At 42.7% G+C, this 23940-nt stretch overlaps 1 protein-coding gene across 2 annotated transcripts in view; it reads right to left on the bottom strand.

Moving 5' to 3' along the window:
- Positions 1 to 23303, bottom strand: part of LOC138973650 (nicastrin-like) — a 50735-nt gene extending 27432 nt beyond the window's left edge. For both annotated transcript variants that reach the window (XM_070346378.1, XM_070346379.1), the window contains exons 1-10: positions 23206 to 23303; positions 15063 to 15161; positions 14170 to 14293; positions 12463 to 12590; positions 10631 to 10752; positions 9741 to 9992; positions 5057 to 5218; positions 4081 to 4284; positions 979 to 1151; positions 385 to 589 (exon numbers count right to left, since the gene is read on the bottom strand). In XM_070346378.1, the coding sequence (XP_070202479.1) occupies positions 385 to 589; positions 979 to 1151; positions 4081 to 4284; positions 5057 to 5218; positions 9741 to 9992; positions 10631 to 10752; positions 12463 to 12590; positions 14170 to 14293; positions 15063 to 15161; positions 23206 to 23278 (1542 nt within the window). In that variant the 5' untranslated portion in view covers positions 23279 to 23303. The remainder of the gene's footprint in view (positions 1 to 384; positions 590 to 978; positions 1152 to 4080; positions 4285 to 5056; positions 5219 to 9740; positions 9993 to 10630; positions 10753 to 12462; positions 12591 to 14169; positions 14294 to 15062; positions 15162 to 23205) is intronic.
- Between the last annotated feature and the right edge of the window lie 637 nt (positions 23304 to 23940).

Raw genomic sequence — 23940 nt, 5'->3', positions numbered from 1 at the left:
GAGCTACCGAACACACACTGATAGAGACAACTGGTTTTGAAGCTACCGACTGAGCTATTTCCCCGCTATACAGGAAGGTCATCATCATCAGAATGTCTGGACGAGTTGAGTTAACTGCACAAAGAAGGCTTCGTCAAAATCATTGGTGTGGTTGTGGCATCATCAATGTCATCTTCAACCTCATTATCATCCTCTTCAGCATCATTATATCCGTTGCCATCAATGTCGTCATCCTTATCGTCAATCTCATCATCATCATCATCATCATATCTGTTGCCATCATTGTCGTCATCCTCATCCTTATCATCAACCTCATCATCACCAACACTTCCACCACCAACATCAACACCCCCCCCGCCACACACCAACAACACAATATCTCACATCCTCTATGTCTGCCTGGAGTTCTTCAGGAGTGGACTCATTGCCTGTGGCCGCCCAGAACAAGTATTGCGCCAGGGCTGTAGCCAGACCAGTGATGCGTTCTGACTGCGTTGTGTTAGCGTTGTACTGTTCATTTGTGTCGTTCATGTCTTTCGGATAATCTGCTCCAATGGAAGACGCCACATCCAAGCGACTGTTGTAAAATCTGGTGAAGAGAAGTTGAAAGAGTTTAAAATTTAGCTGCTTTCCGGAAAAAAGGGCTTCAAAATGAACATGGTCACACACACATGCATGGACACACACACACACACACACACACACACACACACACACACACACACACACACACACACATACAAACACACATGCATGGATGCACACACATGCATGCACAGGTGCACACAAGTATGCAAGCACACACTCACCCTCCCCCCCCCCCCACACACACACATGCATGCACACACACGCACACACACACACACACACATGCATGCACACACACACACACTCACCCTCCCTCACACACATACAAAACAAACACCCCTGCACACAACCCTCCCCCCACACACACAAACAAGCACATGTCACCCTCACTTGTTGGTAAAAGCCTCCTTGTGATCGGTGACGACAAACGACGGCAAAGAGCCGTCACCCGCCTCCTTGAGGAATGTCTGGAGAGAAGCAGGTGGTAGGCTGTCTGCAACAGGGCTCTCGTTAAATGTCGTGTTGCTAGCCGCCCCATACTTCTTCAGCTTGGCCAGCATGTCCTGAGTAGACAGATACAAGCAGGTCACTTTCCTGTGTAAGGTTAAGCAAGGTAATCGACATTTGCCGGAAAAAAGGATTTTCAAGCATCACGGCAAACAACTCTCATGTGTATGTTATGGTGTGCACACTTAGTACGAGAGACACCCTTTTCTGTCCAAAATATGCACATCGGAGCCATGATTCGGTGCCCATTGGGTTGCAGCAATAATTGCTGGCCTGCAGAGTTCGCTGACAATGTGTTTTTGTTGAGGTTTGTGGGTTTGGCTTGAGGTCACGTGAGCTTAGAACACAAACGTGCTCTGCAAGCTATCAGCAGCGAATTGTGGCTCCGATGTGCGTACTTCTGCCTCGATGTCTGGAGCACTAACTCTACCACACCACTTGAAGATCCTGACAGAGTAATTCAGGAACAACCTCTATTTCACATGGTCCTATGAGGTTGCCCTCATGAATGTGCAGGTTGCTTTCTGCCTGAAACACAGCGCTACTAAGGCCACAAAAAAAGTCTGTTTACGGTATCCCGACCGACCCTATTTTTTCGCGCGACCCTAAACTTTTTTTTAGCATTTGGGGGAAAAAAAAAAAAAAAGTATTTTTTTGGCAAAATAACTTAAAAATATTTTTTTGTTTTGGAAAAAAAAAAATAAATAAAAAAAAAATCACGACCTACCGACCCTACTTTTTTCGCCTATGTTACCGTAAACAGACTATTTTTTCTTTTTTTGCATAATGGTTTTATTTTGTTCGGCATGCAAGTTAAATTTTTTATATTTTTTTTTAATAATTCCTTTGCCCTGAAACTTTTGCTGTGAACTTATGATCTTCATCGTACGCATGTATTCGAACACAGAGTCTGCACAAAGTTGACTCGGGAAATAAATCCCTTGTTAAACCAAGGTTCAAGCCCACGCTGATGGAGAGGAACTGGTTTTAAAGTCAGCGCTCTACCCACTGAGCTATCTCACAGCAGGCATGTTTTGCGAAAGGGGCATAACTCACTACCATAAATGTGTATGTCGACAATTTGTGTAGGAGGGAGAAAGATGTGTGCATGTGTGCGTTATGTAAGGTAATGTGCACAGAGTGGCTGACGGTCTTGATTATATCAAATGGTTTTAAGCCTTGGTTTTTTTGGTCCACAGATCTATTTATATGGAGTTTTGTTCCAGTTTTACGTTCATTTCTTCATTTTTCCCCTCCCTCTTTCTTCCTTTTCTAGTATCTGTTTGTGGAGGCGTTATTGTAAATCAATCAATCAATCAATCAATCAATCAATCAATCAATCAATCAATCAATGAGTCTTATATCGCGCATATTCCGTGGGTACAGTTCTAGGCGCTCTGCAGTGATGCCGTGTGAGATGAAAGTTTATACGGCCAGTAGATTGCAGCCATTTCGGCGCATATTTACCTTTCACGGCCTATTATTCCAAGTCACACGGGTATAGGTAGACAATTATTAACTGTGCCTAAGCAATTTTGCCAGGAAAGACCCTTTTGTCAATCGTGGGATCTTTAACGTGCACACCCAATGTAGTGTACACGGGGGGAGGTTCGGACACCGAAGAGAGTCTGCACACAAAGTTGACTCTGTGAAATAAATTTCCGCCGAACCTGGGATCGAACTCACGCTGACAGCGGCCAACTGAATACAAATCCAGCGCGCTACCAACTGAGCTATATCCCCGCCAGAAACTAATCAGGCGAAGCCTACTGGACAAAGCTAGATGCACAAAGCTTTGTCAAAAGACTTTGCAAAGTCCACTTGGTATTGCCTTATCACTGTGAGCTTGGTATTGCCTTATCACTGTGAGCTTGGAATTGCCTTATCACTGTGAGCTCTTGTGAGAATGACGCCATTCATAAGAGAACGCTATTATCATCATCATTACCGCTCTTCTGCGTTCATGGGCTGAAACTCCCCCGTACACTCATGTTTTTTGCATGAGTGGGATTTACGTGTGGGACCATTTTTACCCCGCATTTAGGCAGCCATACGCCGCTTTCCGAGGGATGCATGCTGGGTATTTTCGTGTTTCTATAACCCACCGGACTCTGACATGGGTTACACCTGGGGCCAGTTTTATAAGCCAGAAACACAGTCGACCAACTGCAGTTGTCCGAGAGAACCACAGTAATCCGACGTTATCGGGTTTCACGAACAAAATTTCAGTCGGCTGACTGCGGGTCGTCTCACCGGAAGTCGGCCAAACACGGTGATGCTCTCCCCCCAACACTGTGTTCGGCTTACTGCGGTAAACCGAAAATAAATGTAATTATCCGCACAGTCAATGGCAGAATGCTCACACTTTTTGGGATTGTGAGCCAAACCTTGTGATTGTTCTTTGAAATGTATCTATCATGACGCAGTAATCCAGGAGACAAGTCAGGGTTATGTCTTGAAGACGTCATATTATGGCGTAAGAGGGTTAGACGTCACGCGAAGGAATTACTGAAAGTCTCGGTCATTGTTATTTTGAGCGGGCCGAGACTTGTTTTTTCTTTGAAATCGACCATTTCCACGTGCGAATGAGCAAACGGAAGTGGTAATGTTGCTAAACTTAGCCCTTGACTTGGCCATTCGGATTACTGTACAGTCGGTCGACTGCGGTTGTCCGCGGGTGACAGTGATTCGCTCATGAAACGCGCTTTTCGGTGACCCGGCGATCAACCACAGTCCATCGACTGGGCAGTTGATCGACTGTCAGTCGGTTCACTGCTATCTTATGAAACTGGCCCCTGGTCTTGTGCTTGCGTGTACACACGAAGGGTGATAAGGCATGAGCAGGTCTGCACATAAGTTGACCTGGGAGATCGGACAAATCTCCACCCTTAACCCACCAGGTGCAGCTGGGATTTTGAACCCACGACCTTCCTCTTGGGAGGCCGGCGTCTTCTCCACTAGGCCACTGCGCCCGCCAATCCTTACCACTGTTTGATTGTGAGCCTTGGGGTCAACGTGAAGCCACAGGCTGTCCTGGTCGCGTAGTCCCACTTGGCTCAGTTCCACAAACTGGGCGATGTGCTTCATGTCGATCGTCTGCAGTTTGACGTTCCCGCCCGTCGCCGCCGGGAAACGGTTTTTCTTCATCTCATACAGCATGCGACTCGAGCCGATGTAGTCGAAGGCTTCCTGCACGGTGGAAGGGAGACAATTCAAATCACAGTTAAACATGCCTATAACAACCACTCAAGGGGCTGGTCGACAGTGGTTGTGCGAGGCAGGTGGTCGTTATATACGGGCAGGGTTCCTTTCTGGTGAAACTCCACTTTCCCTTAACACTCAAGTATACATAAACCACCGTACACACACAAGCACATACACATGCAAATACATGCATGTGTGTGCATTCAGAAACGCAAAAAGAGCAAATACGCAAATTGAAAATTGAAGGTGAAAACAGTCAACATTAATCTTCCAAGAACATGGCCTTACTATGAGGTCATTGTGTACAAATATGACAATCTCAAGCCATTGGAAACTCATCTTAAAGGATCGCAAGATAAGATCAGGTCAGACAAGAATAATGCTTTTGAGGTGGCTTCCCACTTAGCGAGTTCACTCCAACCTCGCTAACATATCCATGTGTGCTGTTAATTAACTGTCCTTACCACGGTGTTATGGATACTGCAAGTGGGTAGGGGAGTGTGGATTAGTGAGGGGGGGGGGGGGGGGGGGGGTGATGCGGGGTGGTGACGTGTTGGGCTGGGGGGGGGGGGGGGGGGGAGTTTTGAGCTCATGCTTTCTCAAAGGATAAAATTATTTCTCTCTTTATGCTACTGTTCCAACTCACTTGTCTTACACTAGTTACCACACCGCAACGAATCTGAGCTACGACCACACAAAAAAAGCCATCTAGTATTCTGCGTACATAATAAATTATTCCCCAAAGAAAAGCACCCACCCCTTGGAAAAAGGCGAACATGACGTCCTTGGATGACTTCTGGCTAGCGATGAAGTCTTGCAATTTCCACAGTGCCTTAGCAGTGGCCAGGAGGGTCACAATCCCTGTCACTGTGGTGTCAGCGCTGGGGAACTCGTTTTGAAACATGCTGAATGAATCCACCTGCACACACACACAAGAGAGGATTCAATATCAGTGAAATGCAATACAGTCCAACCCCTTCTTTGAAAACCTTTTTTGTTGTTGAGAAAAGCAGGAGGGAATCTTAAAATGGGGGTGAATTTAAAGGTGGTCTACATTTTTGCTTTTTTTTCAATAATCTTATGGTTAGATTTCGCTAAAAAGTTATGTCAGATGATGAATGAACCATGGGGAAAAAAAGTTATAGAAAAAAAAAATATATGTAAAAAAAGATTTTATTTTTGGGTAGCATGACTCACGCTTCCAATATTTTGTTTTCTGTTTGCTGAGAACATGTGCTTTGCCTAAAAATACTGACCAATCAAATTCATGTCACTATGCTTATAGCCACGCCCAAACAAGTGCAGCAACAGTTTGACACTGGAGCGCTGTCCACGCTTTTTTTAAACGCACAAAATGCAGGGGATTTGAGAGGAGTTTTGCCCTTGGCATTTTCCAAATAAGGATATTCTACTATGAGTACTACGCTGGAATACTACAATGAATTTTCAAACGGCTACACTGGCTTTGTCTTTCCTGATCGAAAGGGGGTGTATTGTTGATATTTGTAGATAATAGACTCTGCATTTTAATGGTCAAATGGCGATTTCGGTATAAAAATGTAGACAAGGACCTTTAACTCTTAACGTCCTATACCGCGCGGTTCCGCTCGTGGGCTGTAGTCCTGAACCGCGCGGTACCGCGCGTTCTCTGCTAGTGTCATTAAACAAGAGTTACCAGCCTTCCGATGCTCTCCTGCATTGGAAAACAGCTTTAGTCCTTCGATGCACATGGCATGGCTGCCGGTCGTTTTTTCTCAGGACTTTTGAATGTGATTTCGATTTTTGTGGACGGATTTTGTTCGGATTTTTTGTGTTAGCTTTCAAAATTCAACATGGAGACGAGTGATAGTGATAGTGACACGTCTTTTCACGGGTTTGAGGTAAGAAATGTGGAGAATGACTTCGATGGTGGTGATGATGATAGTGGACAGAGTGATCTATGGTCCAAAAAAATATCAAGTAAATCCATTCATAAACAATAAAAATATGATTTTTTTATTGAACACACCCAAATTTTGTCTCTTTTTCCCAAATCCTTATAGGATTTGCACTGGGACATGCAAAAAACCTTACAGGACGTTAAGAGTTAAACTCTTGGTGAGAGATTCACAAAACAAAAACAAAGTTTTACCTTTTTAATCTTTTACCTTTTACCTTTTAAATGCAATACAGTCTTCTTTTAAAACATAAAACGAACGACAAGAAGAAACCTAAACAAGTCGCGTAAGGCGAAATAACAACATTTAGTCAAGCTGTCGAACTCACAGAATGAAACTGAACGCACTGCATTTTTTCACCAAGACCGCATACTCGTAGTTTCGTCAGTCCACCGCTCGTGGCAAAGGCAGTGAAATCGACAAGCCAGAATAGTGCGGTAATGGTCGCGCTGCTATCTCTATTCTTTTTAGCGTACTGAGTTTGTTTTTAATCCAAACATATCATATCTATATGTTTTGGGAATCCGGGACCGACAAGGAATAAGATGAAATTGTTTCTAAATCGATTTCGGACAATTAATTTTAATCATAATTTTCATATTTTTAATTTTCAGAGCTTGTTTGTAATCCAAATATGACATATGTATATGTTTTTGGAATAAAAAAATGACGAAGAATAAGATGAAATTGTTTTTGAATCGTTTAAAAAAAAAATTTTTTAATGACAAGTTTCCGATTTTTGATTACCAAATTCATTAATTATTTTTTAAGCCACCAACCTGAAATGCAATACCAAAGTCCGGCCTTAGTCGAAGATTGCTTTGCCAAAATTTCAATCAATTTGATTGAAAAATGAGGGTGTGACAGTGCCGCCTCAACTTTAACAAAAAGCCGGATATGACGTCATCAAAGGTATTTATCGAAAAAGAATAAAAAAATATCCGGGGATATCATTCCCAGGAACTCTCATGTCAAATTTCAGTAGTTTAGTCTGAATCGCTCACAGACACACACACACACCACGACCCTCGTCTCGATTCCCCCTCTATGTTAAAACATTTAGTCAAAACTTGACTAAATTATGTAAAAAGAGTGGAGAAAAGCAGGAGGGAGTCTTAAAATGGGGGTGAATTTAAACTGGTGGTGAGAGATTCACAAAACAAATACAAAGTTAAAAGGAACCACATATCTCCCAAAAGCCCCATATGGCTGCCTGAATGGCAGCGTAAAAACGGATATACACGTAAAAGATCGGGAAAGTTTCAGCCCACGAACAATTAAAAGAAGAAGGGATCCACGCTAACATGACACAGGAGAATGAAAAGAAAAGAAACGAATAATACAGTGGAACCCCCCCTTTAAGACCCCCCCAATTTAAGACTCCCTCCCTTTTAAGACCCTGCTTTTTCAGATTGTCTGTCCATACCCTCTGTAAATTTACCTCCATTTTAGGACTCCCTCTTTTTTAAGACCTGATTTTCTCAGATTTTTGAGGGTTTTAAAAGAGGGATTCCACTGTAAGGCCAAAAAAAAAGAAGCTGTATGCTTCTGGTAACATGGCTACAAAAAATAGGGTAGGTAGGTAGGGATTTTTTTTTTTTTTTTTTTTTTTGTCAGGGTAGAAAATAATTAAACAGTGACGCAAAGAGACTGGACTTACTATACAAAGAGAAAGACAACACATTACAAAACAAATGAAACAAAAGGGATGCGGGGTTATCCCCCTTTGTGTCGTCTGCCGTCTGTTACTTTCGCTTTGACGCTTTTTTATTTTTTTTTATTTTTATTTTTTTTTAACAAATGCAATAAAAAAAGTCTAGGATCGGCGGGAAAAAACTAGGTAGGGTCGGGTGACCAGAAACATACAACTTTTTTTGGGGGGGGGGGGGCCTAATATGAAACCAACGATGCTATGATTCTGTTGACTCTGTCCCACAACGTTCATGTTCACTTTGATTTTCCAGTATTTTACCAGTTAAAATGAAAAATGAAAATGGTGCTTTACCCCCCAAAACCCCAAAGGTAGGTGTGAAGATAGAGGGGGGGGGGGGGGGGGTGGCACTTGAAATGTAACCAAACGTACAGAAGAGGGTCTTACCACAACAATCAAAGGTATTTCCCTTGAAAAAGATGAATTCAGGAAATAACTCTTGTCATGTTTTCAAGGGTTGTGAAAGAGTTTCTTTCCTTGTTTTTTTCCGTATTTTTCCACAGAAACACTGAGTGGAGCTAAACTAGATATTGCAGGCTTGCCTCAGTGTATCTGTAGTAACACTGAGTGGAGCTAAACTAGATATTGCAGGCTTGCCTCAGTGTATCTGTGGAAACACTGAGTGGAGCTAAACTAGATATTGCAGGCTTGCCTCAGTGTATCTGTGGAAACACTGAGTGGAGCTAAACTAGATATTGCAGGCTTGCCTCAGTGTATCTGTGGAAACACTGAGAGGAGCTAAACTAGATATTGCAGGCTTGCCTCAGTGTATCTGTGGAAACACTGAGTGGAGCTAAACTAGATATTGCAGGCTTGCCTCAGTGTATCTGTGGAAACACTGAGAGGAGCTAAACTAGATATTGCAGGCTTGCCTCAGTGTATCTGTGGAAACACTGAGAGGAGCTAAACTAGATATTGCAGGCTTGCCTCAGTGTATCTGTGGAAACACTGAGAGGAGCTAAACTAGATATTGCAGGCTTGCCTCAGTGTATCTGTGGAAACACTGAGTGGAGCTAAACTAGATATTGCAGGCTTGCCTCAGTGTATCTGTGGAAACACTGAGTGGAGCTAAACTAGATATTGCAGGCTTGCCTCAGTGTATCTGTGGAAACACTGAGTGGAGCTAAACTAGATATTGCAGGCTTGCCTCAGTGTATCTGTGGAAACACTGAGTGGAGCTAAACCAGATATTGCAGGCTTGCCTCAGTGTATCTGTGGAAACACTGAGTGGAGCTAAACTAGATATTGCAGGCTTGCCTCAGAGTATCTGTGGAAACACTGAGTGGAGCTAAACCAGATATTGCAGGCTTGCCTCAGTGTATCTGTGGAAACACTGAGTGGAGCTAAACTAGATATTGCAGGCTTGCCTCAGTGGAAACAAGAGTAAACAACTCTTCCACAACCCATACAAAAACTGGACAGAGTTACTTCCCAACATTGTATACTGCCAGTTAAAATTAAAATAGTGCCTCTATTTTCACCCCCCCAAAGACCAAGTGCGAACGGAAAAGATCCTATAATCCACATCAGAGTTCCGTGGGTTATAGAAACACAAAAATACCTAGCATGCCTCCCCCAAAAGCGTTTGTCTGCCTAAATAGTGGGGTAAAAACTGTCATACACGTAAAAACCCACTCATCCAAAAAACAAACAAAAATCACGTGCAAATTTCAGCCCGTGAACGCCAAAGAAGAAGAAGAAAGATCCCCCAAAACCCAGAAGATGGTACGGATGAAAAAAGACGACGTCTCACACTATATCCAAATTAACGGACGCTACGCAGAGGGTCTTACCCGCGTGGCCACGACAATGACAGACTTGGGCGGACGCGTCTCGTTGCTAGGGATCGCTTTGAGGGTGGTGACCACATTCTTGTCACCCAGCGGATCGCAGTATATAGTGACGCTCAAGTCGTTAATCAGGTTGGAGCGACGTATGCAGGTCTCGGCGTCTTTTGCTGCGAACATGGGGCTCAGGAGCTGTACAGCACACACTGGGAAGGTGCGAGCTTTGCCGTTGATGGGCTTGTTGAACGGTTCCCAGCACTGCAGGGGGAAAGATCAAAACAAGGAGAATAAATTCACACGTCGTTACAACAAACAAAACAAAGGCCGCATTATCATACTTGTGGGAAACATGAGTGAACGTGGGAGTCTAAGCCCATGAACGAAGAAGAAGAAGAAGAAGAAGAAGATACTTGTGGTGAGTTATCGATCAAATCGTGCTACGTGCGTCTAGATTAAGATACAGTGGATTCCCCAGATTCTTCAGATTCGCAAAAAAAATCCCCCAAAAACGATCAGATCAATAGTATCTCTTGAACACTCCCATCCACAACCAGATCAAATCATCATAGTCGATTGCTTTCAAGAAGAAGAAAAAGAAGACGAAGGAGAAGAAGAAGGAGAAGAAGAAGAGGGCTAACACACACACAAAAGTGCAAACCTGAAAGGCCAGGGTCTAGGGTCAGCCGGGCTGAGGCTTTTTAAAAAAAAAATTTGTAGACCCAAAGAACAGCCTCTCCAGGTACCAAAATGAATGTCAATAAATTATAAAATAATACAGTTTAAAGACATTTTTTTTAAGAAACCGCAATGTCCCTTTTTAAAAAGTTTTCAAAAACCGGATTTCTGGCGAGAACCAGAAAGGTGTTAGCCCTGGAAGAAGAAGAAGTGCACCCCACCCGTGTGAGTATTTTGTCGACATCGCCCTGCGCAGTGAGGGAGAAGATGGGGATGTCCAGGTCCTCAAACAGCATGCCGTGCCCCGCGGCGTTCCACTTCTTGTCACAGCCCTGGTGATTGCCTGTCACAGATGATACACAGTGTTACACCCCAGTCACACATAGACACAGCCTTGGTGATTGCCTGTCACAGATGATACACAGTGTTACACCCCAGTCACACATAGACACAGCCCTGGTGATTGCCTGTCACAGATGATACACAGTGTTACACCCCAGTCACACATAGACACAGCCCTGGTGATTGCCTGTCACAGATGATACACAGTGTTACACCCCAGTCACACAGACACAGCTTCTACTATGATGGAAAAGTGTCAGAGACACGGGCTCACATCCATGAGAGGTGGCATAGGACAAATGTCCTGGACAATGCAAAAGTGATAGACTGCCGCAAAAAAGGAATCACTTTGGGAGGGCGAGGGTATGGTCAGCTGACTCTGAATACAATCAGGAAGTTGACGATATATTACAATCAGGCAATTATGGGGGGGGGGGGGGGGGGGGTAAGACAGTTGCAGACATGAAACGGGCACTCAACAGATGACAAGCCACAGCATGACTTGTGCCCCCATGGTGCCGCGTCATGGTGTATCTACCAGGCCGCCCTTGCTCAGAACAAGCCCCCAGGACCACACGCAAAACTCGTCCATACACCTCTCAACTTCAAGAAGCTGAATCCTCATCTAGAACCAGTTTACCAGAGACTGACGGAAGATCAACTGCTTCAGAGATGTGTGTCAGGAAAAACCCAAAACTCTAATGAGTGTCTCCACAGCAGCGTTTGGGTTTGCTGCCCCAAGGACAAATTTGCATGCAAAAATCGTGTACGGTTTGCAGTCGTCACAGGGGCTAGGGAATTCAATTTTGGACCAGCGGCTGCTCTCAACACTGCACAGTTCTACGGCTTTGCAACAGGCTGTAACATGAAAAGAACAAGGCTAGGGAGTGTAAGAGGGTTCTTGGCAGCCTCAGGTTCAAGAAAGATCAGCTAAACAAGAGACGCGACACTGTGCGTGCAGCTAAACTCAAAAGACAGGATGAACTCATCAGACTAGAAGGGGGTGCAGCATATGCTGCTGGGCAGTTTTAGGTAAGCAGGTGTCTGTGAAAAGTACCTGAACTATGTTAACATTGATTTGGGGTGAATGAAAGAGCTTTGAAATGTTCTCGGCCTTGTTTCTCTGTTCAGCGTTTTTGCATGACCTGCTTTCTAGGAAACTATTTTTCTTAAATCCATCTGTTCAGAATGCAATGAAACTTAAGGGACATGCTTATCAGAGGACAACCTGTGGAATGACAACAGGAATTTTCTTTAAATTAATAAATAACTGTTCAGGCGGGTCATATTTACTAAAATTGTGCTGCAAAACATGATAATTCATCTAAAAAAAATTTTTTATTAGAACTATTCATCCTAGAAAAAATCCCTGTTGTCATTCCACAACTATGGACTCCTACATCCTACATGCAAAAAATCACATTCCTATGATTGAAGGGGAAGCTAAAAAACGTGTTCCTAGCAACCCATTTTGGCAGTTGGAGATTGTCGTTTCCATGGTAACGGACAGTGACGGTACTGAAAACGTTATCCGTTTTGAAATCGTATATGCCTTACCACTTCATAAGTATATAACATTAGCCTATGGTAGAAGTAAATGAAAATTTAGATTTTAGTGGCTCCCTTTGCCTTAAAAACGGAATTTAGAGCCCTTGATCTAAAAAGGAAGTAGCCGCAATCTCGACTTCAAATTTCCCTCCCTCCAGCTCACCATAACCTTCGTTGGGACAGGATTTGTCCGCAGAGAAGCCGTTGGGCAGATCACTGGTGGTCAAGTTGACACTGATGACCACAATGCCGTTGACCCGATCGGACTTGGCCAGCTTGAGAACCTTGTCCCTGTTCCACAAGATAAATGATGCATTTGGTTTTTGAAAAAGAAAAGAAAAAAGAAAGTGTGTCTATGTGACCTCAAGAACACAGACCTGCCAACAACCCCCCGCGGGTTAGGGGGAGTCCCATATTGGTTGGGACTAGAAAGAATTTACCCGATGCTACCCAGCATGTCGTAAGAGGCGACTAACGGTTCTGTTTCTTCTCTTCTTTTGTCTTATTTCTGCCTTACCAGTCCTTTCACCTATATTTCCTTCCAAGAAAACTCTCCCTACTATTCCCTGCAGTTTTCCAATTCTTTTCTTGTTGTCTTATTTCTACCTGACTGGATCCATCACCTTTATTTCACTTACCAAAAGTCTTCTTTTCCACATCCTTATTTCTCTGCACCCCGCATGTCGTATGAGGCGACTAACGGATTCTGTTTCTCCTTTAACCCTTGTTAAGTGGTTCTTGTATAGAATATAGTCAATGTTTGTAAAGATTTTAGTCAAGCAGTATGTAAGAAATGTTTAGTCCTTTGTACTGGAAACTTGCATTCTCCCAGTAAGGTCATATATTGTACTACGTTGCAAGCCCCTGGAGCAATGTTTTGATTAGTGCTTTTGTGAACAAGAAACACTTAACAAGTGGCTCTATCCCATCTCCCCCTTTTCCCCCATCCCATCTCCCCCCTTTCCCTCGTCGCGATATAACCTTTGTGGTTGAAAACGACGTTAAACACCAAATAAAGAAAGAAAGACCTGCCAACACTTACAAAACCTTAAGTGTAGCAATTTACATATTTTTTTGTTTAGGGCAGCAAATGATGTTTTAGTGTAGCATTGTCTAAATTGTACGCACACATCCACCTGTAGGATATTTTGCAAAAAACTATATACATTTTTAAAAAGTTTATTTAGACAAAAGACACATAAAGGCCAATGGAGAGGGTCTGCAGTGCCACTTTTCAGTGTAGATAATGCTTTATGACACAAACTCTGACCGCACCACAGAGTGAGAAGCAAAAACGAGTACCAGGACTCACAAGAAATAGCGAACTGTTGCATGCTTGTGATTATTTGTTTGAGCGTAGCAATTCTAAGCTTGGCGTAGCAATTTGTCTTAAAATGTAGCATGCTACGCTGAAAGCTCTGCATGTAATTCATGAGACATCATGGTTTGTTCAATCAATGTCGTTTGTCAGTAAGTTTAAGGCAAGCTTGGATGGAAGAGGATAAGGATAAGGATGATTTCATCCAGTCCTGTGAGGTTGCCCTCATGGAAACCCGGGCCACTTTCTCGCTGGGGAAAGCGAGCTGCCATACAGAACGGCGCTACCCAATATTTGTCTTTTTCCTGTGAGCTCTTTGATGTGGAGCTTGGAATCTTTAGAAAAAGACTTCCTGCACCGAGGAGAGTCTGAACAAAGTTGACTCTGGGAAATAAATCCCTTGCTAAACATAGGAATTGAACCTACGCCGATAGCGCGCGTCACTTAGTTTTGAAGCCAGCGCCGCTACCAACTGAGCTGTATCCCCGCCCGTAAAGAGTACTGTCCCTCAATAACTTCTCCACATCGGTTGTGTGGCATGGAAAAACTTACGTAGTGAAATCCTTAGCGTCCAGAATAGGAATGTATGGATTGGTAGTGCCCGTCTTCAAGACAAAATCCATGTCATCGTCCGTCTGCATGTAGTGAACAGCGCCTGTGTTCCCTGCTTGTGCCGCTGTGAAAATACATACAACACAATGCAACAAATAACGTCATCATCTGTTATGTTAAGTCATACCATCTCTTGGTTTGTCACACACAGTGGATACATACAGTTAAAACAGCAGATTTCATCAAAATGTGAACATTCACTGATTAGTTAGTTAGTACATGTACTTGTACAGTACCCGGCAAAAGAAACGCAACTCATTTGCGCCCACTGTTGCAAGTGGTTTTTCATCATTTTTAAATTGTCGTAAAACCTGAACCAGATAAGGTACATCAAAAAGGAAGACAGATTCGCGCAGGGGCAATCATACACTAAGATAAACCCACAGATGCTTCCGATCTGATACATGCCGTTAAGCAGTATTCTCTTTGCTTGCTACTCACACTTTCTACAAGACAGCATTAAAACTCAGGGGCAATCCTACACTAATTTAAACTCACACAACTGACGGGCGCATTGGCTTTATAGTGGATATGACATCGGCCTCTCCCAGGTTAACTTCTGTGTGGATTTGCTAGCGCCTTCGGGTGGGTTAAAGAAACATGAAAATACCTCACATGCTTCCCCCCAAAAAGGCATATGGCCGTCTAAATGGCAGGGTAAAAACAGTCATAACATGTAAAAACCTGTGCAAAAACCATGACGTCGGTGAAATCATGGGACCTCGTAAGTGACCCTTGGCGCCAAGTCACTTACGAGGTACCACGATTTCACTGACGATGAGTGTACGTGGGAGTTTCAGCCCATGAACAAAAAAGAAAAACCAGATACTCACAGCTGCATCCGATCTGATTGGTGGCGTTCAGCAAACGGAAGCAAGCATTCTGTGCCTCCAGGGGAATGTAGATCATATCCTTGATTCGTTTCGGTCTCACTGAAAAAGCACACACCAGAAAGCATAGCTGTTACTACATGGGTACCTGTAATAAGAGGTCGCCTCTCTGTAAAGGACACCTCCTTCGTCTATTCTTTTGACGAAAGCATAAGCTCATTGAGCCACTATCAGAGAAGGTACTCGGCCTTTAAATTGCATTGAAGTGGACCTCACATTTTACGCTTCCCTGTCATTACTGACATCATAAATCAATCCCTCACATCCGGTCAAGTACCCCCTTCTTTTAAGCATGCAGTAGTCACTCCCCTCCTGAAAAAAGCTAACCTTGACATCAACACTTTCAAGAACTACCGCCCTGTCTCCAATTTGCCTTTTGTTTCGAAAGTCCTTGAAAAAGTTGTTTTGGCCCAATTGTCAGAGCATCTCGCTAAGACAGGTATGGTTGAACCATTACAGTCCGCCTACCGCGCAGATCACAGCACTGAAACAGCCCTACTTAAGGTAGCGAATGATCTTCTCACTGCTTGTGACAGCGGCTCTGTTTCGCTTCTGGCCCTGTTGGACCTATCCGCAGCGTTCGACACCCTTGACCACGATATACTGCTGGCAAGGTTGAACACCACATTCGGCATAACAGGCACGGCTCTGGGGTGGTTCTGCTCCTACCTGACTGGACGCACTCAGGCTGTTGTGATCCAGAATAAGCACTCCGAGGACACCATATTAAAGTATGGTGTCCCACAAGGATCTGTGTTAGGCCCAGTGTTATTCACTATGTACATGCAGCCGTTAAGCAAAGTCATAAAGCACCACAATGTCCTGTACCACATGTTCGCAGACGACACTCAACTACAAAAATCCGCACACACCAAACAGTTTACAGAGTTAGTGCAGTCAATAGAATCATGCAGCGATTCCATCAAACAGTGGATGACAGTCAACAAGCTCAAGATGAATGATGATAAGACAGAGATCATGCCAGTTGGCAAACAATCAAAGTTAAAGCTTCTTTCAGAATCATCCAGTCTTACCCTTTCTGATACCACAGTCACATTCAGCACCAAAGTAAAAAACCTGGGTGTCCACCTTGACAGTAACCTGTCAATGGACGCCCACATCAACTCACTCTGCAGAACCGCCTTTCTTGAAATGCGGAGGATTAGCCAAATCAGACACCTTCTTTCCCTCGACGCAACCAAGACACTGGTTTCGGCTTTTATTTTGTCGAGACTGGATTACTGCAACTCGCTCCTAGCCGGCCTCCCAGACGCCAAGCTAGACCGCCTACAGCGCATCATGAACAATGCAGCACGTCTTGTGCTGCGCAAGCGCAAGCGCGACCATGTCACCCCTCTCCTCATGACCCTTCACTGGCTACCAATCAAAGCACGCATAACATATAAAATAGCTACCCTGTGTTACCGTAGCCTTCAAGACTCTGCCCCTTCTTACCTGTCTTCGCTCTTAAAGCCACACGTCCCCACACGCAACCTCAGATCCGCTGACGCAGGGCACCTTGTTGTCCCACGCGTCAAACTGAACGCTTTCGGCAAGCGCGCCTTTACCTACACAGCTCCCTCTATTTGGAACTCTCTGCCCATGTCTGTCCGCCTTTCTACCTCTCTCCCTTCCTTCAAGTCCTCTCTAAAAACACACCTCTTCCGGGAATACTTCAACCCCTAGCCTGTGCGAGTGATTCGATGTTGTCCGTGTGTGTGTTTGTGTGTGTGTGCGAGTGAGCGACACGAGTATATGCGAGTAATTGGTTGTGTGCACTGTTCAGTATTTGCCACATTGAGGAGAGGGGTCGCTTGCCATCGTAGCGCGCTGTGGGCCGGCTGGGGGCGGGTTGCTTGCGAGGGCTGTATTTTGTACATTGATTATTTGATACATGTATAATTATTAAATGCGTCTCCAGGAATATGTTTAGTTTAAATCTTGTGTCGATACTATTTAATTCTGCCTCGCTATTAGCCATTGAGTAAAACTGTTTTATCACCATTGCTTTATTGTTGTTAATTCGTCTCCAGAAATATGTTTTGTTTTAATCTTGTGTCGATACTATTTAACTCTGCCTCGTTATTAGCCATTGAGTATAACTGTTTTATCACCATTGTTTTATTGTTGTTCTTTGGCCATTTACGTTGAATGACTTGTTATACATTGACATTGATAGTTTTATTCTTCTTCTTCTTCGTCGTTCGCTAGATAGTTTTATTATAAGAACCTTTTTTTAATTCCTATTAACTCGATGTTCTTTAACTATGTTTGTAAATTGTTAGAGGATCTTTTAGTAGAAGTGTTTAACTGTCGAAGCTGCTTTTACCTAAGAGACCGACTGTATATTGTGCTGTTGTATTTGTCAGACTTGATTGTACCAAGTCCTTCACATGTTGTAATGCGCTTAGAGCCAAATATTTTTGTTTTTTGTAAGGGATAGGCGCAATATAAATACACTTTATTTTATTATTAAGTTCATGTGGCAGCAAAGGCCTTCGGTCCCCTTTGCATTGCTGGGAAATGCTCACACAAGTACAGTCGACCCCACCCCTTTAAGATCTAAAATAAATCTGAGAAAACCAGGTCTTGAACAAGAGGGGGCCTTAAAACGGAGGTAAATTTACAGAGGTGATAAACAGAAAGTCTGAAAAAGTAAGCAGGGGCTCACATCCACGTCGGACATCGGACATACATGGATATTTTTTCCAAATGTCCCATATATTTTTTATGCAAGAGGACATGTGTCCGATTGTTTTTCATTTTGTCACAAAGTGGTCATTGTCCGATTACGCTTTCATTTGATCCGGACATTGTGAGTACATTCCAATTTACAGTAGTTTGATTTGCTATTTTATCGATGTTTTGTGAAGCGATGTGTCTCTCCAAGCAGACGAAACTTGGGAAGACTTTATAAGCTTTTTAAAGAGAGGAGCTTCCAAGGGTCGCAACTCTGAATGCTCCAAGCCGGTTGACAGTTGTCTCCCTTCGCGATTTTTTCCCGAAAAAGCAACATGCCGCCGAAACGAAAATTGGTGCCAGAAAAAGACCAGAAGCGTTTGCACTTCAAATCTCTGCCCTCATATATGCGGCTAGTACACCTGAAACTGAGCTCCCTCTGGCCTCTGAGCAGCCAGAGCCAGATGAAACCGTCGCTCTAGAAAGTGAAACTTTGGCGCCGAAGAAAGACGTTTCCCCCTCCCCCCTCCCCCATTTACGTTTTGTTGCGAGATAAAAACATTAAAAAAAGTCCTATTGATTTATTTTTGTTCAGGACAAAATAATGTCCTATCACTGTTGCATTGTCCAGGACATTTGTCCTATGCCACCTCTCATGGATGTGAGCCCCTGAGTAAGGTCTTAAAAGGGGGTGGGGGGGTTCCACTGTACTGCATTGTTACAATGGAACCCCCCTTTTAAGACCTAAAATAAATCTGAGTAAAACAGGTCTTAAAACGAGAGAGTCTTAAAATGGGGGTCAACTTACAAAGGGTATGAGCAGCAATGTTTGAGAAAAGACTGATTGACAATTAGGGTTTAACGTCCTCTCAGACCAACTGGTCTATATTGGGACAGGTATTGGTAATACGTTGAAGATATGGTGTGATACTTTGATTCGAACAAGCCCGCTGTGGCTGTCTTCTTCGACACACCAGCATTGGGTTTGTCTCGATCGTCAAAGTATCGAAATACGATCATGATAATCGGAGACGAGAGATGATGCATGCGTGTCTTCGTGTTTTCCAAGCCCTGAGACTTTCGCTGTGAAGGTGGGATCTTTTTCGTGCGCATGTGTGCACACGGGGGTGTTCGGACACCGAAGAGAGTCTGCACAAAGTTGACTCCGAGAAATAAATCTCTCGCCGAACCCACGCTGATAGCGACCAACTGGCTACAAAGCCAGCGCGCTACCAACAGAGCTACGTCCCCGCCCAGAAAAGAGTGTCCTACAATGGAGGGAGTCTTAAAAGGGGGGTTCCACTGTACCTGTAAAGTGAGGCCCCCAGACCTGTTTACACCTTAACCTTGACAAGAGTAATGGTCAAGCAAAAAACATAGTACTCTGATGACCAAACCAGTGGGTACGAGCGCCAACTTAGCAACACAAACTTAATTTGAAGCACATAATTTAAAATTGTATTCAGGACTCAAATGGAGTATTTTTCTCTCCAAAATCCAAAAAATTGCAATAAATCACTCCTAAAAAGTAAGGGTAAACAGGTCTGGGCCCCCTACCATGAGAGGTTGCTTCTCTATAAAGGACACCTTCTGTTGTCTCTTTGTCTATCATCTTGACCAAAGTATAAGGTCATTGCCAGAGAATGGTCTGATTAGGCCTTTTTTGCATTTTATTGAAGGGGAAAACAATTATGCTTTAGGTCAGATTCATGCGACCTTTCAAACTGCCTAGGAGCAGAGAAGGAAGTCGCCGCCCACACAAGTACATGTATGCTTATCATAGTTTTTCCATAAGGTTCAGGAAAGTTAATATGTTCGATGAACAATAGAGCTGACGAAAAGAAGGAATGCGGGGAAAAATAGTGGCTTCAGTTGAGCAAATTTAAATAAGTGATAGAAGTGCAAGAAACTCACACAACAAAATAACATACAAATGAACAAGCTGAAAAACAAAGAAATGGACATTGAACTCTCAAACATTAAATTAGAAAAAGAACACCTCTGAACTGACAAATGTTTCCAATAAAAAAATCTCCATCGAAAAGAAAAGAAGAATACTGAAACTGAACTTCACTGAAATGAAACAGATAATTTCAAAACAACAAACGAATTTTTCCGAACTGTGATTCTTACCACCAAATAGATCTTTATGTTCAGGTTTCAGAATGGACTTTGCTGCTATGGGTAAATCTCCTATTTTTTGAAGGGAAGATCTTTGAGCTCCACCGACTACTGCTCGAACAAAAATCAACAAAATCAACACCAACTTGGACACAGTCACTTGACTAACTTTTATTTTTAACCCAAGGGAGATAGAACATCTTGGGGGTCATCTCTGAAAACAACCCCACACACATTGATAAATTTTGTCTGCACATACAGTTGTCCCGTGTGCGCCCCGACCCCAGTATCACAAGTTCAGTGTTCTACCAACTAAGCTACCCGGACACCCGCCCCATGCAAACAATCTCACACTGAAGTATAAATAAGATCAGGGCAACCTGAGAATTATTCAGTGTGTGGTGAAGCTCAGACTACATTGGGAAATTGCTGCATCCTGCAGACACATGGGTATATTATTATAGTATACATACAACACAGCAATGGAACATTGATTCACCAATATAATATGTATCGATTGGACATTGGATTTCCCTTCTTTGAGCCATGTGACGTCAGAGGCCTACAAAACTTCATATTTTGGCGTTTCAGGTTGACCGAAACTTCAAAGGAACTACAAAACACACGTCATGTGTTTGATTGCATGATTGTGCGTGTGCTCGTTCAATCGTAAAAACAACAACAAAGTCAGTACATGACGTGTGTTTTGTAGTTCCTTTGAATTTTCGGTCAACCTGAAACGCCCAAATATGAAGCTTATATAAATGTGTTTGATTGCATGTGTGTGTGCTCGTTCAATCGTCAAAACAACAACAAAGTCCGTACCTGAAAGGAATTCGATCCATACATAAATGTTATTTGCATTTTTGACCAAAATATGACATTTTACACAGATCTCGACAGTCATTGTTCACCTCGACCGATATCGCGGTCTCGGAGAACAATGACTGTCTCGATCTGTGTAAAATGTCATATTTTGGTCAAAAACGCAAATAACGTATAATAATGTTCCATTGCTGTGTTGTAACCATAGACGCTTGGTCTGTAAACCTTGAAGAAGACCTGCCGGCCGAACATTTGGAATAGGAAGATGAGACATTCTGGCTTGGTGTTGGACTTTTTATTGTGTTGTATAAATAAGCTTTTCAAGCTTTAAAAAGTTTTCCAGCTTTCATTGTGTGGAGTGGTGCAGAGGAAAAAGAGTTTCTTGAATTCTGTATATAGTAATTAATATATATAATATATTTATATACAGGTCATTTGAGAGGAATGCAGAACAACAAATGCATAGGGTTTTTTTTAAATCAAGGGGAACACTCAATAATCAGACCACTATGATTTTGCCAGTAAAATGGTTTTCGCAGTTTGGATGCTCAACATTTCTTCATAATGACTAATATTAATAACAATCAGCAGAGTAACACTCTTCAGCAAGGCCACACAGTCAGGTATACAAGTATTTATAACTATTTTTTAACAGTTAAGTTTCCTCTTCTATGCATATATTTTACACATGTAATGTTTCAGTCATGGTTACCTGGTGACCCAGTAGTGTGTGAAGCTTGACGGAGGAAAGGGGTGGTATGAAATTTGGTAGTTTTTCAGTATTGGCGTTAACCAGTAATTATCGGCATAATGAGAAAATACCGAAACAAAATTGGCTGCCGGTGTGACCTACCGTTTGATTTTTAGAACTTAACCGAGGTTTTTTTCGCTGCTAAAAAACAAACCAGTACTCTGAGTTGGACTCTTACTGGTTCCAATGACCAGCCTACCATTTTTTTCTGGACTGTTGCGTCATAAAAGTTTGCGTACCGGTTTGTAAAATACTAGCGCGGTCACTGTTTTTTTTATGAAGACCTAATTAATTTAATATGCCTTCACGAAAAAGGACTTCATTTGAAAAAGAGTAATGGCCGGTTCGCTAACTCAAAGTAAAATATGTCAGTTTTAGAAAAACACAATCCTCTGAACAAAAGTCTTGGAAAACAGATACAAAAAGGTGAGTATCACTACCAAGCTTACTCAAATGATCTCCACATAATGACCCAATCTAGACGAATATATATATGTTTGGATTTCACTGGAAGCTGATTCTATTTGTCATTTTCCCTTTTGTTTTTTTCTTTGTAAATGCTCATGCCCATCTTGTATTCATAACTTGATATATAGTCTATTGTCTGATTTCTCCCCTGTACCAAAAATAAAAAAATTTAAAAAAATCCTTTCACTGTTTCAGGGTACAAGTCAGGTAAACCTGTACATCGCAAATTATTTGTATGCATCCATGCAGCTGTGTCACTCTCTCTTGTTTAACTTCCATATCTAAAAAATAAAAATAATGGACAGCCCTATTCATCCATGCAGCTGACGTCACACTCTATCTAACTTCTAAGTTCTATACCTCCATTTTTGTTAAACTTAAAGCCGCATTCAAACTCAAAGTAATGCATGGTATTTTCTAAGAAGTAAAACTCAAGACCACAATAAATCTGGCAGTGTCAAATACGCAAGTGGCACTTGAATTGGCAACAGACAGATGTCATAAAGTGGTAAACACTCAATAAACAGATAGGCCTACACTTCAAAACAATGTTCATGAATGCAGCACTATAGTTACTCAAGTCAGACAGAACCATAAAAGACCATTTAATGTATCAACATAATAACATCTCAATGAACAATGAAGGACTGCAAGCTCTACCAGTGAACCACACACACCAACACACCCACAGTCACTGGCAACCATGGGGGGGGGGGGGGGGGGGGGGGTTGTACAGCAAGTGCTATTGACAGCAACAAGAATAACGTTTAAGAACGACGTCTTGAGGCATCTTTGTTCTCAATCCAATTTTCCAAACAAAAACGGGGTGGACGGAAGTGTCACACACTCACTGTCACTGCAGCAGTGTCACTGTCACTGTCACAAGACTAGTCATCGACATCGATAATGACTCACTTTTAGTTTTACAGACCTGTGCTAAACTCAACAAAAAAAACTAACCCTAACCCTGTTTTGCTGTTAATTAGGATAGACATACGTTAGACTGATCGTTCCGCTAACACTTCAATGCAAGAAGCTTTGGAATGAGAGGTCGAGTTCAGTTCTATTAGAAAGATAGTCATGATCGACCGACTAAAAGTAAAACGGCTCTGTCCATTGGCATTGTGGACAATCTTCCGGGTTGAAAATTGTTGTGAAATTCCTTTAGAAACAAATATGCAGTGACAGACATCATGGATTCTAATTTTCAAGTAACACAAGATCTAAAAACCGGTCACTTACCTTGTGAAATGCAGTGAGATAACAAAAAGATTAAAGTCAACAAAAGATATAACTGTCGACTGTGGGTCGCCATCTTGACTGCTACTTTTCCGGTTAAAGAAGGGAGCTAACGCTCAGAGAATACATCCAGTTTTTAACGCTTACGTCCCTTTACACACACGCACGGGGTTTAGCAAAAAAGCATCTTCTGGTAGTTCTTAAAGGCACAGTAAGCCTCCCGTAAACCATCACAGAGCTCCCCGAGCGTCTAAATACAGTACAAGCATACTTCCATTTGAACGCTCACCGAACGGGAACATCCTGGCTGCTTTCTGTCGAGCGTGAGACATTTTCAAAGAATTTATTTTCGTAGACTTGTTCCGTTAACAACAACGGCGCCTCGTTTTTGCGCTAGACCTAACTTTTAAAATCTAAATAATAAATTGACAGCTTGTTACACAAACATTCTTTAATCATAAAAGAATTCGTTTTTCATCAAGACAAGATCAGAACAATTCGAAGTTGTGAAAGTTTAAAAAAAGAAAAGCCCGGAAGCAGGGTCACGCAAGGGTCGTAGCAGACGACGGCCGGTTTATCAGTGCAAATCACCGTTCCTCTCAACAGTCAAAAGCCATCGTTTGAGTTCTTGTGAACCACAGCCGTTGTTTCGTGCATAAAAAAAACGTGCTATTGTAGATAAGCTCACGTCGAGTCGCATTCAAATGACTAACTATGACGACTGCATTGTGAAAAGGG

The sequence above is a fragment of the Littorina saxatilis genome, linkage group LG8 (assembly GCF_037325665.1).
Source record: "Littorina saxatilis isolate snail1 linkage group LG8, US_GU_Lsax_2.0, whole genome shotgun sequence".
Classification (NCBI taxonomy): domain Eukaryota; kingdom Metazoa; phylum Mollusca; class Gastropoda; order Littorinimorpha; family Littorinidae; genus Littorina; species Littorina saxatilis.
This window is presented reverse-complemented; position numbering and strand designations above follow the sequence as displayed.